General features: G+C 43.5%; 1 protein-coding gene across 7 annotated transcripts in view; it reads left to right on the top strand.

Moving 5' to 3' along the window:
• Positions 1-1,850: 1,850 nt before the first annotated feature.
• PACRGL (parkin coregulated like) overlaps positions 1,851-17,487 on the top strand; it is a 31,443-nt gene continuing 15,806 nt past the window's right edge. For 2 of the 7 annotated variants that reach the window (XR_004645861.1, XM_034771639.1), the window contains exons 1-4: positions 2,110-2,238; positions 7,510-7,670; positions 12,172-12,239; positions 15,925-16,015. Coding sequence is in view for 6 of the 7 variants with exons in the window: in XM_034771639.1 (XP_034627530.1) it covers positions 7,527-7,670; positions 12,172-12,239; positions 15,925-16,015 (303 nt within the window). In the remaining variant the exon portion in view is untranslated. The other 5 variants (XM_034771641.1, XM_034771642.1, XM_034771640.1 and 2 more) reach the window with 5 other exon arrangements.

Raw genomic sequence — 17,487 nt, 5'->3', positions numbered from 1 at the left:
TTAAGCCTACATTTTCTAGTAGCGAATCTGGGTGTTCAAGTTGAGGCATTTTAAAGAAATCTAGTTTTCAGAGGGCAGTTGCTTACTATTTTTGAAAATTTAGGCCTCAACTTAAAATTTCCCTAAATAATGTGGAGCCATGAAGCAGTTACCTGAAGTTACTAGACTTTCTGATTAGTTTCAGCTAAACATTTAGGAATTGGAACTTTGGGATGGACCATTCTCTTTTTATTTAGAATCCTCGGTGTGTTTCAAATGAGTTAAAAGATGTGTCCCTATGTTTTTCTCTCCAACTTCCAGTCATTGGAAGATAGAAATCATTTGTGTTGGATAAAGCTTATTCCAAAATGCCACCAAAATCTAGGGCTTGTGTTAGTTGTCAGACAGGCCATAAATATGTTTCAGCATTTCTATTGCCTTTTCCCATCTATTACTGCAGAAAATCAACTGAATAGGTTGTCTAATTCAATTTCTTTTTAAGTCTTATACAGTCCCTCATTGTGTATTACTGATGTTCAAGGAATAACACACACCTTTCACAATTTAAGCAATAACAAAAAAAGTCTCCTACTTGGGGAATTCACTGGCATGTGTTCAAGAACAAATGTACACCTCTACCCCGATATAATACTGTCCTCGGGAGCCAAAAAATCTTACCACGTTATAGGTGAAACAGCATTATATTGAACTTGCTTTGATCCACCGGAGCGCTGCTTTACTGCGTTATATCCGAATTCGTGTTATATCGGGTCGCATTATATTGGGGTAGAGGTGTATCTCTTAAAGAGCAGTGAACATGCCATAGCTAATTCGGTCTATCGGGAAAGAAAAATTGTAGTCTTCACTCACTACACAGGCTTACCAGCAAATATTGTTTGAAACTTATAACTGTCAAATGTTGATACACTGAGAACTGTTAGCTAGAAGATAAAACTGGTGGCTCAGATAATATCTTAATTGGAATGTTTTTATCCAAAAATACCTGCAACTAGAATGTGTATCCTGGTCTGCAAATTGCTACTCTGTAGCTAAAAAATAAAATTAAACTAAAAATACTTCCCAGTCACTGGTCTTATCTTGTCTTCCTACTGGAGAAAAAATGGGAGCTCGGCTTCACCAGCCTAATTCAAGTCACAACTATATAGCACAGCATATGTTGAAAATCTTCCTTTTTCTTTCCTTTAACCTTTCTTCTCATAGATATGCATCTACAAGCTGGAAGCCAAGTATTTGAGTTTTGATTTGTTCAAGATGCATCCTCTGTTCCTTGATACTTTATTTTTCTTTTGAACAGTTAAAGTAGCTTGACAGACAACACAATTAAAGTTTCTAACACTGCAGGATGACTTCTAATGAGTCATTGGGCTTTGGACATGGAACCAATGCACACAGCAATAGTCTGAGGAAGTGGGCATTCACCCAGCTGTTGCTTTTTACAGATCCAGACTAACACAGCTACCCCTCCGATACTTCACAGCAATGGCTAGTTCGTTCAACTAGCATCCTATTTTCATCCCTTTTAAAACTGCCATCTGGTCTGGTGGAACAAATTGGTGGGAATAAAACGAGAAACCCAGGCCCCGCGTTCATCACTTTTGACTTCCCAGTGGTTCTTGTTAGCGGCAGCCGGGGCATGTGTGGGCACTGCCTGGGCACAGGGGCTCTTGCCCAGATCCTTGCAAGGTTAGGACTTTAGGGAGACTATCCTACAGCCAGTGATTATGCCGAGGAGCCCAAAAGGGAGCTGCGAGGCTGGTGGGGGCAGGCCTGAGCGAGGTGCCATTAGCTGCCCAGGGCAATAACTCTTTAGCGGGATAACGATTGCAACGCAACACTCAGACTGAGGAAAGGACACGGGCGCCCTATTCCCAGAACCAGGCCAAGGCTTTGCTGAGCGGGCGGGGAACCTGCCCAGTGCAGAGGGCAGCCAGGCTGAGGCACAGAGAGAGCCCCGCCCCGGCAGGGTGAGTGTGGGCGAGCCCAGGACGGACGGGACTATAGCACAAAACTGGAGGGGGGAGATTCGTGACTGAACATCCCCCGCCCTCCCCGCGAATTGCCGAGCCCGCCCACATCCGCGCATGCTCCCCAGCCCCGCCCGCCTGCAGTCGCTTCGCAGGAAGTTTGGCCTTTCCGCAGCCCGTAGACAAAGCAGAGCTTCCTTAGCAACCGGTGGGACGGGACGGGAGGTGTCGCTGTGAGCGAGTAGCTGCGCAACCCCGGCGTCTGGCGGACCTGGTAAGGGCGGCGGCGCGCAGCGCTACTCTGGCGGCCTGGGGGCTTCGTCCGAGAGTTCCTCCCCCGGCAGACTGTAACCGCCGGAGTTACGGACCGAGCCTCGCTCCTTCGCGGACCTGGGGCCCCGCAAACGTCCCCATAGACCAGAGCCCCAGCAACACCTCGGAGCCCTGCCGATACCCCCAGGGACTTCAACCCTGCATCCCCCAGAGCCTGGAAACACCCCATGGACTCGAATCCCGCCACTACCCCAGAGCGCTGCTGACACCCCCATGGACCCACAGCCTGCAGAGCCCCTTAAAAACTCCTAGGGACCGAGTACTGCAAACACCCTCCATGGACTTGAGCCGCACACCCCCTCCAGAACCCTGCAAACACCGGGCCACATAGACCCATATCGAGGGTGACCCGATTTCCCAAAGGGAAAACGGGATACCACATGAGGCAAGCCCTCCTCCCCGCAACCAGCATGGGCCCAGCCCAAGTGCGCCTCCGCCCGTGAGGCTGTCCCAAGCTGTTTGCCTGAGCCCTGCGTTGCTGCTCACCCAAGCCCTGCCTGGTCCCTACCCAAGCCATGACTCCCTCCCTGCATGGAGCTGGTATCACAGGTTGTCCCCCAGCACATTCCTCCACACCCCACTTTTTTGACAAAAATGGGCATTTGTCTTGTTTGCTCTTGCCGACTGATCAAGTTGGCAAGAGCAAATGGGACAAATACCCACTTTTGCTGAAAAAGTAGGGATGGCTAGGACAGGGCTTAAAAAAAGGGACTGTCCTAGCCAAAACAGGACATTTGGTTGCCCTATCCACATCCTACAGAGCCCTGCAAACATCCTCACAGTCCCAAATCCCATCTCTCTCCTGAGCTCTGCATATACCCCCATTGGTCTATACCCCACAGAGCCCTGAAAATGCCCCCTATAGCTCTGTAACCCTGCATACCTCTCCAGAGCCCCACACATAGTCTATGGACCCATGCCACACATTCTCCCCTGTACCGTGCATACACCCTCAGCTGCTTATATTTCCTATGCAACCCTGTACATAGACCTATAATTTCCATAGAACCATGCAAAAATTTCATAGACCTATATGACATATACGCCCCCAAAGCTCTGCTTACATTCCTGTAGATACCCATACCTAGATATGATTTTGTCATATAACTCTGCATATACACCTCTACCTGATATAACACGAATTCGGATATAACGTGGTAAAGCAGTGCTCCAGGGGGATGGGGCTGCGCGCTCTGGTGGATCAAAGCAAGTTCGATATAACGCGGTTTCACCTATAATGCGGTAAGATTTTTTGGCTCCCGGGGACAGCGTTATAGAGGTGTACCTCCCATAAATCTAACACTCAAATATGCTGTATAGAGAATGCGTACTCATTACATAATCCTCTGCATGTGCACTCCATAGACCTTAACTTCCTCATACGTTTCATATACCAATAGTCCCTTCTCTATGCCTCCATAGAACTATAATTCTCCACCTGACCTTATAGTTTCACTCCTCCGCATATACCACTCTTAGACATAAAGCCCCACCTGAAGCATCCCCTTTCCATCTGATGACTCTTCTGTGGCCAATTAGATGGGAGTCCTGCTTTGTGAACCACAGAAGGTTCTTCAGGTGGAGAAGGGCAGAAAGCAGTACTGCTTCCCCCTCTGCCTCCACCTTATTTTCCCGAACTCCAGAAATGCTCCTTAACTTCTCCCACTTCCCAGATTATTAGGTTATTATTCATGAATAGGGATGAGGGTGCTGTGTGACATGTGTAGATAAATCGACCTCCGCTGGAAGTAAGTATAGACTTGCCTTAACTCTCTCCTCTTCTGCTTTGAAACTTTTCCTCATGCTTGCTTGTTTTATTTCTGTTAAGGATTTTTAACTTAGGCCTGTTATCTACCATTGGGATGCTTTTATTTCTAGTTTAATCTTAGACATCACTTCTATGCATCTCACTGTACCTCTGCTCTCTGATCTTCTTTCCTAAATGTGCGTTATTTATACATTTCTGTTGTGCAATCAACTCCTGGCTGCACGATAACTTCAAATTTGGTGGTAGAAAGACTGAAGTCTTCTTGGGTAAAGTATTTTTTTCCTCCTCCCCTTCTTGTAATTCTAACTCTACTATCTTCCGTAATTCCAACCTTGATTTGTGCCCAGGTGCTGAAATTTTTCAGTTATCCATAGCTACATATTTTATTTTAATTCTTATTCTTCTTTGCTGGTAAGGTCACTACATCTGGAATATTAGAATTTGTTGTTATTTACTTTCTTCTCTGCTGAAATCTTTATCATGTGGCTTAATTAATTCTCAGAGGAGAAAGTGATTTAGAGTGTCTTACTATGGATGACCATGCTAGTTATTACATTATAATATTTTTCTTCTAAAATGTGCTCTTCCAACAATCTGCAAGCACATGTTCAAATGTTAAACTAATTAACAATATTAAACTAAATGATTGGTGCACTATATTAAAATAGATTGCAAATACTGTATTTTCACTATGCTTGCTACCTAGTGGAACATGCTTCTAATTATGTGAACTTCCTGAATGCTTTGCTGAGGAAAATAAATTCCACATTTCTCATATTAAATATGGTTTCTTGTTTTATTGCTAATGTTACTTTTTAGCAAGAACACCATCATTATGACTGAATGTAGATTTTGAAGTTTGGCACCAAGAGCAATATTGAATTGTTTGCCTGACATAGTATAATGTTAATCTTAAAGTTTGTTGTTTTACTATTTGGAGCTTTTATAATATGGAAACCATTCAGAGACCAATTATTCTGGCATTTGGAGAGATACGTTAAGTATGATGTGGTAATATGAAGTTTGGTGGTAATAAATTTGCACTGGCAAGTTACAGTAGAATCTCAGAGATACGAACACCTCTGGAATGGAGGTTGTTCATAACTCTGAAATGTTCGTAACTGAACGAAACATTATGGTTATTCTTTCAAAAGTTTACAACTGAATATTGACTTAATACAGCTTTAGAACTTTACTATGCAGAAAAAAAAATGCTGCTTTTAACCGTCATAAGTTAAATGAAACATGCGCAGAAACAGTTTCCCTACCTTGCCAAATATTTTTTTTAAACTTTCCCTTTATTGTTTTAGTAGTTTATGTTTATCACAGTACTGTATAGTATTTACTTTGGGGGGGGGGGCGAGGGATGTTTCTGCTGCCTGATTGTGTACTTCGGTTCCAAATGAGGTGTGTGGTTGACTGGTCAATTCATAACTCTGATTTTTTGTAACTCTGAAGATCTACTGTATGTACAAAATCAAATAATTTTGTTACGTGGGAATGTCACTTTTATCTGTGGAATCATTGCCAGCTTTAATACAGTGGATGCATTCATATTTTTTAAAAGTCATGGGCAGGTCACGGGCAGTAAACAAAAATTAACAGGCCCATGACCTGTCCATGACTTTTACTAAAAATACCCTTGACTAAAACTGGGTGGGGGAGAAGATACTCGAGGGGGCCCCGTGGGGGTTGGGGGTGTGTGTGGCTCAGGGGGGTGCTGGGGAGGAGGACGTGGGTCCTTGAGGGGCGAGTCGTGGCCTGGGGGGGGGGGGGGCGCGGGGGCCGGGGGGGGGGGGGCGCGGGGGCGGGGGGGGGGGGGGGGCGGTGTTGGTGGGGCCGGGGCAGGCTCCCTACCCAGCTCCTGGGAAGCAATGGCCCTAGCTCCCTAGTTCCATGTGCTGCCTCTGCTCCGCCCCCAGCCCTGGTTCTGCAGCTCATTGGCTGGGAGCTGCGGGGGCGGTGCCAGGCTGCCAGCAGAGGCAGCATCTGGAGCTGAGAGAAGGGAGCCCCCCCCCCCCCTCCAGGTAAGCACTGGCCTTCACCCCAAGCCCTGAGCCTCCCACACCCAAACTCTTGCTGCTGGAGTGGGGGGGGGGGGGAAGGAGTAGGGGTTGACTGCCCAAATAGTCAACTGGCCCAGGGCCCCAGGGGCTGCCTGAGCTGCTCAGGTGGCTCCCAGGCCATCTGCATGGGGCTGCTGCAGAAGTCACCGAAAGTCATGGAATCCGTAACTTCCATGACCTCTGTGACAAACACAGAGACTTAGTCATAGAATGCCAGAATTCTGAGGGGGGGGGGGAACATGAAGGAGAATCCAAGGTGTAAATCAAGACTAGAAATTGATTCTGGTAAATGTTTTCTCAGTAGACAGTGACTCAATGATTGAGTCGTTTAACAACGTACACTATGAGCAAGGGAACTTGGACTATCCGAGCAGGACCAACACAATTAATAGAAATTCATTTCAAATTAAATTGTATAAGTCACTAAATCCCCTTAAATATTTTTGTAAAAAAAAAAAAAAAAAAAAAAAAAAACCCTGTATCTCTGAAGAACTTGTAACTCTGAAAATCTTTATTCTTGTATCTTTCTTTAAGTATGAGGTGATATCTGAGACTGTATATCTTTCCTCAGTAGTAATCTGGGTTCTTCATTAAAGTTTCACACTGAAGATTTGATATGTTAAATTACAAATACAATTTCCTCTGTTAAAAAGATACTAGAGTAGTGTTTTCTGCATTATAACTATTTTTTTGAAACTTTCAATATTTTGTTTATTTAATAATTTAATAATATGTACATGTTTTCTAATTGTTAGTTTTTAAAGTGTTCTGTATTCAGAAAGCTAATTTTTGAAATCTTTTTTGAAATCTTGTCTTCATTTTCTGTTCTTTTCCCATTTTGTCTATCTGCTCTTCTTCATTTCTATCTTTCTCCCTATTTATTATCCTCTGATTTTGCTCTATTTCAGAATATTTTTTAATCACTCCTTGCACTTAAATTCACTTTTTTCCCCATCTTTCTCATCCCTTCCAATGTTTTTGCTTCCTCTTCTGTTGTATTTGTACCCGCCCTCCCTTCCTCCCTCCAGAGAACAGCTTTGTGCTTTAAGTGGGCACTGGCAGCAGAGTGAAACTGACTAAAATCAATTTCACTTTGCTGCAGTTGTCACTCTAGCAGAGTGGTAAAGGACAACGATGCAGGAAACAAAGAGATGTGGAGGTGTGTGTTTGAAAAATGGAGTGATTGATATATACCCTACACTGTTTTGGGTGTTCAGCAAAACGTGATTTATATGCATTGGTTCATATTTCCTGCATTCCTTGCACACCCAAGAATTTGAGATTTGGGCACAACAAAAATCAGGATTAAAGTTCTTAATTTGTTGTCAAGTGGGAATGAGAACTCTGTTTTTAGGTTTGTTTCCTTTTTTCATTCTAGGAATTTATGATAAAAGAATGTCATCAGGTTTCCAAATAAAACCGAAGACTGCAATACAGAAAAGCAAGACATCTTCGTCTCCTTCATCTAGTTCTCCAGATCTTGTGGTTAAGCCACAACCAAGGCCTAGTGATAAACTTAACCCCAAAACTATTGATCCGGTATGTAGAGATGGTATTTCTAAACAAATTACTTTTTCCTGGAAACAGCCAACCTTCTATACCAACATAAATGAGTAGGGCCAAACAGAGAGTGAGAGAGTCACAAAAAATTTGGCATTCAGTTGGGACAGCAGAAATCTTTGATCACAGAAGATCTATGGTTTTCTAGGGTTTAGTTCTTCTTTTATATTGTCCTATATTTTCCAGAATGTAAACTTTTTCAAAAATAAGTTGCAAGCCCTTCCAATTGCAGAAACGACAGTGGAGCTGTTTATGATATGAAGGTTACCATGTCTTGTTCACCCAGCCTGAAAAACTTAAACGATAGCACCAAGATGTGTTCGAAATTCCATTATTTTTTACTGGGGTATTGATTTTGAACATCACTACCAACACTGATTACTAGTTTGGTGCTGACCTATTGCAAATATCTACTAAATGTGATTGTCAAAACTTGCTGGACATAATTATCAATTTTGACACTGCATTCTTCCTGGTTATTATTCCTGAAGAAAGAGGTTGCCAATTTTGAACATACAAATACACCTCTACTCAATATAATGCGACCTGATATAACACAAATTCAGATATAACGAGGTAAAGCAGTGCTTCGGGGGGGTGGGGGAAGAGGGGCAGGGCTGCGCACTCTGGTGGATCAAAGCAAGTTCGATATAACGTGGTTTCACCTATAACGCGGTAAGATTTTTTGGCTCCCGAGGACAGCGTTATATCGAGGTAGAGGTGTAGTTGAAGTAATTGAATTTTAATACATCTACATATAAATGTGTACATCTAGACACAACGTAGGCCATACTTGCAGGATAGGGGACTCTATCTTGGGAATCAGTGACTCCAAGAAAGATTTGGGGGTCATGGTGGATAATCAACTGAACATGAACTCCCATAGCTGTGGCCAAAGTATGCAGTCTTTGGATGCATACAAATAGGAATCTCAAGTAGGAGTAGAGAGGTTATTTTGGCTCTGTATTAGGCATTGATGTGACCACTGCAGGAATACTTTATCAGCCTTCTTACTGAATCATGGACAAATTGAAGAGGGTGTAGGAAGAGCCATAATAATGATTAATGGCTTAGAAAACATGTTTTACACTGATAGACTAAAGGAGCTCCATTTGTTCAGCTTAATCAAGAGAAGGTTAAGAGGTGACTTGATCACAGTCTATAAGTACCTTCATGGGGAACAAATATTGAATAATGGGCTCTTCAGTCTAGCAGAGAAAGGTATAACACAGTTCAATATCTGAAAGTTGAAGCTAGATAAATAGACTGGAAATAAGTGGACATTAATAGTTAGATTAATTAACCATTGAACAATTTGCCAAGATTCATGGTGAATTCTCCATCACTGGCATTTTTAAAATCAAGATTGGATTTTTTTTCTGAAAAATGTGCTCTAGGAATTTGGGGAAGTTCTATTTTTCTTGAAGTTAGATTAGAGATTACTTTTTTGTTTTAAGGCAAAAAAAATGTAGTGCCAATATACTTAAGATTCTTGTCTTCACTGAATGTCAGCATTAGACTGACAGAATAAGTGGATAGGATACCTATGATTGTTTCTGTTAAAACCTTCAGCCCTGACTGTTCTGAGGTAACATGATCTAGAAAGAGTGGGCAAAGCTATTGTGAGTATCAGCATCATTTTCAAGACTATCTTCTTCCTTACTTGAGAATTGCTGTAGAAAGCACTTTTTTCCATAATAGGAATATGTTTTCTATGCTTGGAGACACTTAATCTGATTTGTGAGTTTAGATTCTTAACGTTTGTTATTAATCATTCACTCTCCAAGATCTGCAAGCCCTAATGCCTGAGGTAAACAGTATCTAATTCCTTATCCTTTTCACAAGGGTATTTGACAGCAACCTCTCCATTTCTAGGATTGGTATTTCTATATAGAAATACTTCAGTTTTCTCTTATGTTTTTTCTTTTTAAAAAATAAAAAACATACGTGCGCGCACGCACACACGCAAAATGCTAAAGGATTTTCAATACAAGGTAGTTGTCACTTCTTTTAAGAGGAGATGGGTCTAGCCTCACCTGTGACTGATCAGCTGTCTCCCAGCTGAGGCAGACATCAGGTGATAGCTGGAAGATCTAGTACTCATAAAAGCCAGCAGATAGGTCAGTTGCTGGTGACAGTTGTCAGGAGTAGGAAGGAGCAGGAGTCCCTGGCTCAAGGGAGAGAGCCCAGTTCATGTGAAATTTCCAGGTAATAGTCCTGTAGAGTGTAATCCTGCAAGGAGCAGCCTATGAATTAGATGGGAGCAGAGAGGCTTGCTGTGACTTGGTCATGGAGTAGTTAGGCCCCTGCAAAAGACTCTGGGTTAGTGGAGAGGGAAGTATTCAATATACTGAACTTGTGGTATTTTGAAGCAATAAAGCCGAAACCCTGAGGAAAAAGGGATTGAAATCTTATGGCTGGAGACTGTTCTGTGGTGCATGCGCTGGTGAGTTAGCTTACCAGCTTACAGTAGGTACCACCATAGGCTGAATGGAAAGCCAGTGAGAGACTACAATGCTTCGTAATGCTTATGAAAAGTGCCAACTTGCTAGTACTAAAAATTGAAAGCTTCTGTCCAGAAGGAACAGTTTTATTAAAATAGCATCTCTTTTTGTGAAAAATATCATGGTTTCATCAAGTCACTGTTATCCAAGCCAACATACAGTGAAATTAAACACAAAATTATGTTTGATTTTGCAATGTTAACTAAATTTTATCACTCAAGAGGTAGGAAATGGCAGATTGCAACCTTAATCAGACTCCTCACGTGTGTGCTTTGATACAATCTTTAATTACATGATTGCATACTATTTTTTTCCACAAGACTCCTGGTTCATTCAGTGCACAGAATTCACAAGGTCACTGAGTGAGTAGGTATTTGATATTACTTTTTAGTCTTGTTGTTAAACATATGACACTAGACTTTCTCTGTTCCTCACTATTCAAAATTCTGCTCTGAAGTAAAAATTATTAACTTTCTCAGATACTTTTATGTGGTGCTCATCACTATAGTATCTAAGAGATTCACAAACAATAATTTATTTTCACAACACCCTGTGAGGTGATGAATTGAGGCACAAAGAAATTGAAGTAAAAAGTATCTACCAATTTTGGATACCCAATCTGAGACACCTAGGGTTGGATTTTTCAGAGTACTTTAGCTTATGTAGCACTCTATATCAGTGGTTCTGAACCTTTCCAGACTACTGTACACCTATCTGGAGTCTGATTTGTCTTGTGTACCCCCAAATTTCACCCTACTTTAATACTACTTGCTTACAAAATCAGACATAAAATACAAAAGTGTCACACCACATTATTACTGAAAAATTGTTTACTTTCTCATTTTTACCATATAATTATAAATCAATTGGAATATAAATATTGTACTTACATTTCTGTGTATAGTATATAGAGCAATATAAACAAAATTTCAAACAGACAATGACTTAGTTTGTACTGACTTCACTAGTGCTTTTTATGTAGCCTGTTGTAAAACCAGGCAAATATCTAGATGAGTTGATGTACCCCATGGAAGATCTCTGAGTACCCCCAGGGAGAACCACTGCTCTATATGATCAAAACACAACTCCCATTAACTTTAGTTCCAGCTGTGAGTGTATAGCATTCCAGGGTGTCAGGTTGTGCACACACAATCAGTGAACACACTGTCAGTGAACATCTAGGAAAAGTTTTGGCTTAAGTGATCAGTTAGCATTCTCATATAGGAACTCTCAGGAAGAGGCAGGGATAGAATCCAGTTCTCCATGGTAGCATTCAACTGCCTTAACTATGAGACAATCTTTTATCTTCTTCCAATCTTCTGTATCCTTCACTACATTTCTGAAAAAATTAGGCAGGGGTCCTATCTCCAGCCTCCTTCATTGCACAACGCTGCTTCATCTCCACTGCAGGTCTGTCATGTGCACTGAATGAGGCAGGGGTCATGTGAGGAAAAATTGTATCATACATATATCCACAAGGAGGCCAAATTATGGTTGCACAGCAACCCCTCCTCAATGGCTCCAAGTCTCCTTGCCCAGCCAGTCCCAGTCTCCTCCCTGGCTCCTCATCCAATCCGTCTTCCCACCCCCACTGGCTCCCAGCCTTCTTGTCCCAATATCCTCCTCCTCCTCTCCTCCCCACCTGTCCAACTCATATCCTCTCTTCAGTCAAGTCAGGCTTTGTGATGTCTGTGTGACATCTGGGGGAGCATGGAGAGCCCAGGAGCCATGCTCCCTCCCCACTTTTTCTTAACAAAACAGTAACATACTGCTGTGAGGTTACTTTATTATTTAATTAAATGTTAGAATTCTTTTTCCTTCCAGTCTCTGCAGTATCCTTTACAATTGTTTTCTGATCACAAGGTTGTTTGTCACATTTCTCTCTAAACTGCAATACTAAAGTACATTTATAATGGTTATAACTGAAATATTATGATAGTGAGTAAATAATGTATTTTACTTTTTTGTCCACCCAGTTTGGGGATCATTCAAAAGCTCCTTCTGCGTTTTCTGCCATTTACTCTAAAGGTGGTATACCTTGCAGGTAATGAATTTTTAAAAACAATTGAACTGAATCTATTCAGACAGTAGTCTTAGGTGCAGTTAAATACATTAAGACTCATTTCTTCATTACTGTTAGTGTAGGATGAAAACTATACACTGACTTGTATGTTCTCTGGCTACTTGATTTTACTGCTCTCTGAAGGTGCCTCTGATATTTAATTCTTCTCAAAAGAAAGCAAAAACAAGGAGTCCGGTGGCATCTTAATGACTAACAGATTTATTTGGGCATAAGCTTTCGTGGGTAAAAACCTCACTTCTTCAGATGTAGAAGTGGGTTTTTTACCCACGAAAACTTATGCCCAAATAAATCTGTTGGTCTTTAAGGTGCCACCGGATTCCTCATAGTCTGTATCCACAAAAACAAACACGGCTACCCCTCTGATAAAAGGAAGCAATCACTCAACATTTGTTTAGTTATTTATTATCATACATAGGTGTAGAGGCTGCACCACTCCAAAAATGGTGAAGTACTTACAGAATTAATTTGAGTCTACTTTGTGAAAGCAGTTGATTTCTTCAGACAGTGATGTTTTCTTCCTCATAGTGGCAGAACAGAATTTGGTCATTTTAGTGAGTAGGCAATTGTCAGAAAAGGTGCAGGGAATGGAACATTTCTTACATGATCAGTTTCTTTACTGCGAGCAGTATCTTCCACAACTCAGTTACGTTTGGGCTGCTCTCTTCCACTTTCAATTTCCAGAGGCAGTTTAGGTTGCAGCACTGCTCGTGCTGGCCACGCCCCCTTTTCCTGCTTGCCTCCAGATAAGTCATTCCAAAACTTGTAGAAAGAAACTAGTAACAATAACCTCAATGCCAACCCAATAACTATGTACTTCAATGCTCTTCTGACATCTAAGATGTGCAACAGCTTCTCAGTAGGATGCTGTGGTCTTGGACAGAATAAGGGAAGAATAATCTCCTGTGAAGCATGGAAAGGAGAGTTTGCTTTGGTGAGAAATGATTTTGGAGTTCTCAGCACCACCTTTGTCATTGTGGAACACACAGTAAAGTTCCTGCACAGATAATGCTGCCAACTCTGAGACTTATCTAGCAGATGCAATAGCGACCAGAAAACAGGTTTTGATAGAGTGCTAGAATGCTGATTACTGAAACCAAAAGTTCAGATCGGTGAATTGTTATGGCTTTTATCACCAGAGGTAGTCCCATTTTGAGAACATTGGTCTGACAACTAGTCCAACCAGTCTGACTGCTCTGAGAAACTTGGATACCTGGGAGTTGTCTGTCATGGATCCTGAGGATCCTGTGAATAGAATGCTATTAATGGCTGATACTTGGCATGCTATGATATTGAGTCAAAGACCTCTATCCATGCCCTGTTGGATGAAGTCCAAAATAGTTGGAATCCCTGGATCTCTTGGGTCTACCCTGTGCTTAGGGCACTAGATGCTGAAATTGGTCCAGATGGAGGAGTGAGCCTTTAATAGAGAGACTCTCCTAGATGAGAGCCAGGTCTTAATAATTTTGAGGAAAGACCAAGGGTTGCTAATGCTTCTCGTGCAATAGGCAGGCTGTTAGTTGAAGCCAGTCTGTCTTGAAAAGGCCTGGAAAATATCTGGTCTTTGCAGTAGCTCTAATGATGGTTCCAGTTTCAGTTCTGTAAGAATGGAAAACGATGGTCTCCTAGGCTAGTAGGGAGTTGGCACTATTATATTGGTTTGTTCTCTCTTTATCTTTTGGATCACTTTCCCCAGGAGTGGAAATATTTATGGCAGGCCTTGCAGTCATCTGTATGACAGGGCATCTGTTTCGATGGAGTTGGGGTGTACTTCACTGGTGAAATATTTGTCATTTTGCAATCTTGCGGTTTACGACCCAATCAGCTGAATGGAGATTGGCTGCTGGTTCACAATCCATATTTGCAGGAAAGTCCATTCTTTTAGAGTTCTTGTCCTTAGGAATGGACTTAAATCTGCCCAGCCGGGCTCTGTTGTTCACCACAGTTACAACCAGGGAATTTGGGGCTGGATGGGAGAAAAAGCCCTTAGCTCCCTGCACTGGGAAAAAGTAGTGTTTCTCCAAATGCTTTGTGGTAGGTGGTATTGAAGCTGGTGTGCTCCAAAAAATCTTTGCAGGCTCTGAGTGCATCGTTAATAGGGAGGGCCACTCTCCTGTGGCAGATGGCTGCAGGATATTGAACAACTTATGGATATTTTAGGAACTCTGCCTGAATGCCCAAGGAAGCCACCACAAGCTGCAAAAAGTACTGGTATGTCTTGAAGTCCTCAGGCACTGAAGGAAAGAGAGAGCCAGGTACTGCCAAATCATCCAGGGACAAAGAAGAGGAGCCAAGAAGAGCCAAGGCCAGATCCTTCCCCTTATGGACCCAGATGGGACGATTCCAGAGGCTCCACAATGGGAAGGCTCACTGGTGCCTGAATCTGTGGTGGATTGGTGGTCCCCGCCACCAACCTGCCCGGTGATCTCACCTTAGAACAATCCTTGCGACCGAGGAGCATCCCACGGATTCCATGGAGGCCACAGGGCATAAGGATAGAGCATTGGTGGCCAACCGTGAGACAAGTGCCAATCCTGGTACTCCTGGTGCTTCATGAACAGCCCCCCTGTGAGCCAGGCAATGGAGAGCGGGAGGAAAAAGATCCCGACCTTGATGCTTAGGAGTCTCAGGTTTCTGGGGATAAAGGAGGTGAGCAACTAGTCCAACTCATCCATTGCCCAAAATGAGGGAGAGACTGGTGCCAACAGTGAAAACAGTATCACCGGCACCGAGTATGCCTCTGTTGTGCCCAGTGCCAGGAGCAATGTTGAACCCAAAGTCAGCATTGGTATCGAAGTAGCTGATGGTGAAGAAGTGGAAGGTGGTGAGACCACCACGGTAAAATGGGCAGCGCAGGATGCAATGGTGCCGAGGAGGTCCCTTGCCCCGAGCCCAGCACCGACCCCACTTCCACAGACTGTGGAAGGGAAACATTGGAGTGTGGTGCCAACACAAAGGTTCAGCAGTCTGCCCAGCCAATGGGGCTATAAACGATGTAGCCCAGGTAAAGTCTTGGACCAAGGGAGAGGTCGGAATGGAAAGGCAAAGGTGGTCCTTTGCTTACTGATATGCTGCCAATGTGGAAACAGTCTGTACTGGCATTACCCTCATCAGTGCCGGACTCAACAGATAGGCTGGGGCCAGAACTGGTGTGGAGTGGTTAGAGGCACCTGTGCCATCCTGCATGCCAGTGCATGCTCTTTCTGTAGGAGGCAGAAGAGTCTCCACAAGACCTGAAGTGGTCTCAGTTGGTCTTATGTGACCTTTTCCTCTGTGCACTCGATGAGGAATGGCTCCTCCACCTCTTGAGAGAGGCCCTGGCTCCAGAGCACAAAACGGCAGCACTTTGAGAACCTAAGGATGACCTCTGATCCAATTTAGGCCATATAGCCTGTTTGAGCAGATGCCGATACAGGCATAGATATACTGGCACATGAAGAGAAGGGAGTTACCTATAGCGTTCTACCCAAATAGGGCTGTGCATTTCACTGGGAAGGCAGTGCATATTAGAAGTGTGTATATTTACCTTTACAGTGATTTTTGCAAAACAATTGCGGATCTTTTGGTATGAATAGCATGTTAAAGAAATTTACTGTTATATGCTGTTTATTTCTCTGTCCCATTTACTAACTTTTGTTCTACCTGATAGGTTGGTTCATGGCTCAGTAAAACACAAATTACAGTGGGAATGTCTTCCTGAAACTCTTCCATTTGATCCTCTTCTTATTACTTTAGCTGAGGTAAACTTGCTTTTCTTGAATAATAGAATAATACAATGCTTTTTTGCCATGCAAAGCTCAAAAAATGAAATTGGCATGCATTATTCAAAGAGGTGGGTAATTGAATGTTGATAACTACTATAACTAAAACAGCTGTTTACTTATTACTTCACATGTCAAGTGCCAACTCACTGTGATATCTAGATACTGTTGTGATTGGTGGTTTTCTAGAGACCCAAATTAAAATTTTACACAACTTACAAGAATAAATAATATTCAGATGTTGAATATTTAGAGGCAAATCCAGTTCCCAGTGTCCGGACCAGCTATTTCAGTTCACAGGAAGGAACATGGGGAGGAACAGAGGACCTGCATAGAAGCAGATACTTTGTACTCCTCCAAACACCTCCAAGGAACTTAAACACTTATTTTACCCCTCTTAGTTTTATTCCCAACTGTTATACCTCCTCTTTACCTCAGTGTGGAATCCAAAAAGTTATGTTCCTTAGGGGTTGTAGCTAGTGGATCTTTCTGGATTACTGGATGAGTTCTGTCTGGTGGACACTCACTAGTCTCCTTAATCTGGATCCAACCATTGGATCCCATCTGCTCTTAGGCTGGCTGAGAATTGAAAAAAGTCTGGGTGTTGTCTTTAGGCTTCTATGCACTCTCAAGATGTACTTCCTCTCTCTGGTATTCCTTCCTGAGAGAGCATTCTACAGTTCTATTGGCTAGGCCCTGAATCTAGGACCAGCTCTTCCAAGCCTCCCTGTAGCGGGGTGGTTACCCCGCTCCTGCCTGGAAGGGTTTAAAACAGCCCTGGTAGAGGGCTGGGGCAAAGGGAAAAGCTACTGGGCTGATTGGGGAAGTAGCCACAGCTGGGCCATGCCCCAGTCAAGCCACAGCTGGCCTGTATAAGAAGGCTGGGAGCCAGGCACTCAGCAGTCTCTCTCTGCCTTCAGAGAGAGAAGGGCCTGGCTGCAGGGAGTTAGACAGGGTACCTGTAGTGGAGCAGGGCTGGGGAAAGGCTGAGGGGCTGGGGAGCTCCAGCCTGGATAGCCCCAGGCTGCGGCCTGGTAGGAGGCCAAGGGGTACTGGGGGTTGCAGAGGGCAGCCCAGGGCTAGGCCAAGGCAGCAGGTCCAAACCCAACCTTACCTGTGATGAGTGGCCTATACTGCAGTCTGCTCCAGGGAGCAGGGGCTAGTTGATGACTGGCAGTGGCTTTATTCTGAGGCAGGGTGGGGATAGTGGCTGGAAGGGGAGACCCAGCGTGTGTGGGTATTGCCAGGGGGCAGCACCCAGAGCAAGGGGCACTGGGGTCCTGGGAGGGACACGGGGGCCAGTGCAGAGGACAGGTGGATCACCGGCCTGCAGAGGGCGCTCCAGAGGGTGGAGAGCTAATTCCCTGGACAACCAGCAGGAGGTGCTGCAGGGGTGAGTCCGGCCCTCTTACACTCCCCCATAGCTCTTGCATGCTTCTAGAGTTGTACTG

Source organism: Trachemys scripta, chromosome 5 (genome assembly GCF_013100865.1).
Source record: "Trachemys scripta elegans isolate TJP31775 chromosome 5, CAS_Tse_1.0, whole genome shotgun sequence".
Lineage (NCBI taxonomy): Eukaryota > Metazoa > Chordata > Testudines > Emydidae > Trachemys > Trachemys scripta.
The sequence above is the reverse complement of the archived record's forward strand: the minus strand, read 5'-3'. Positions and strand labels throughout refer to the sequence as shown.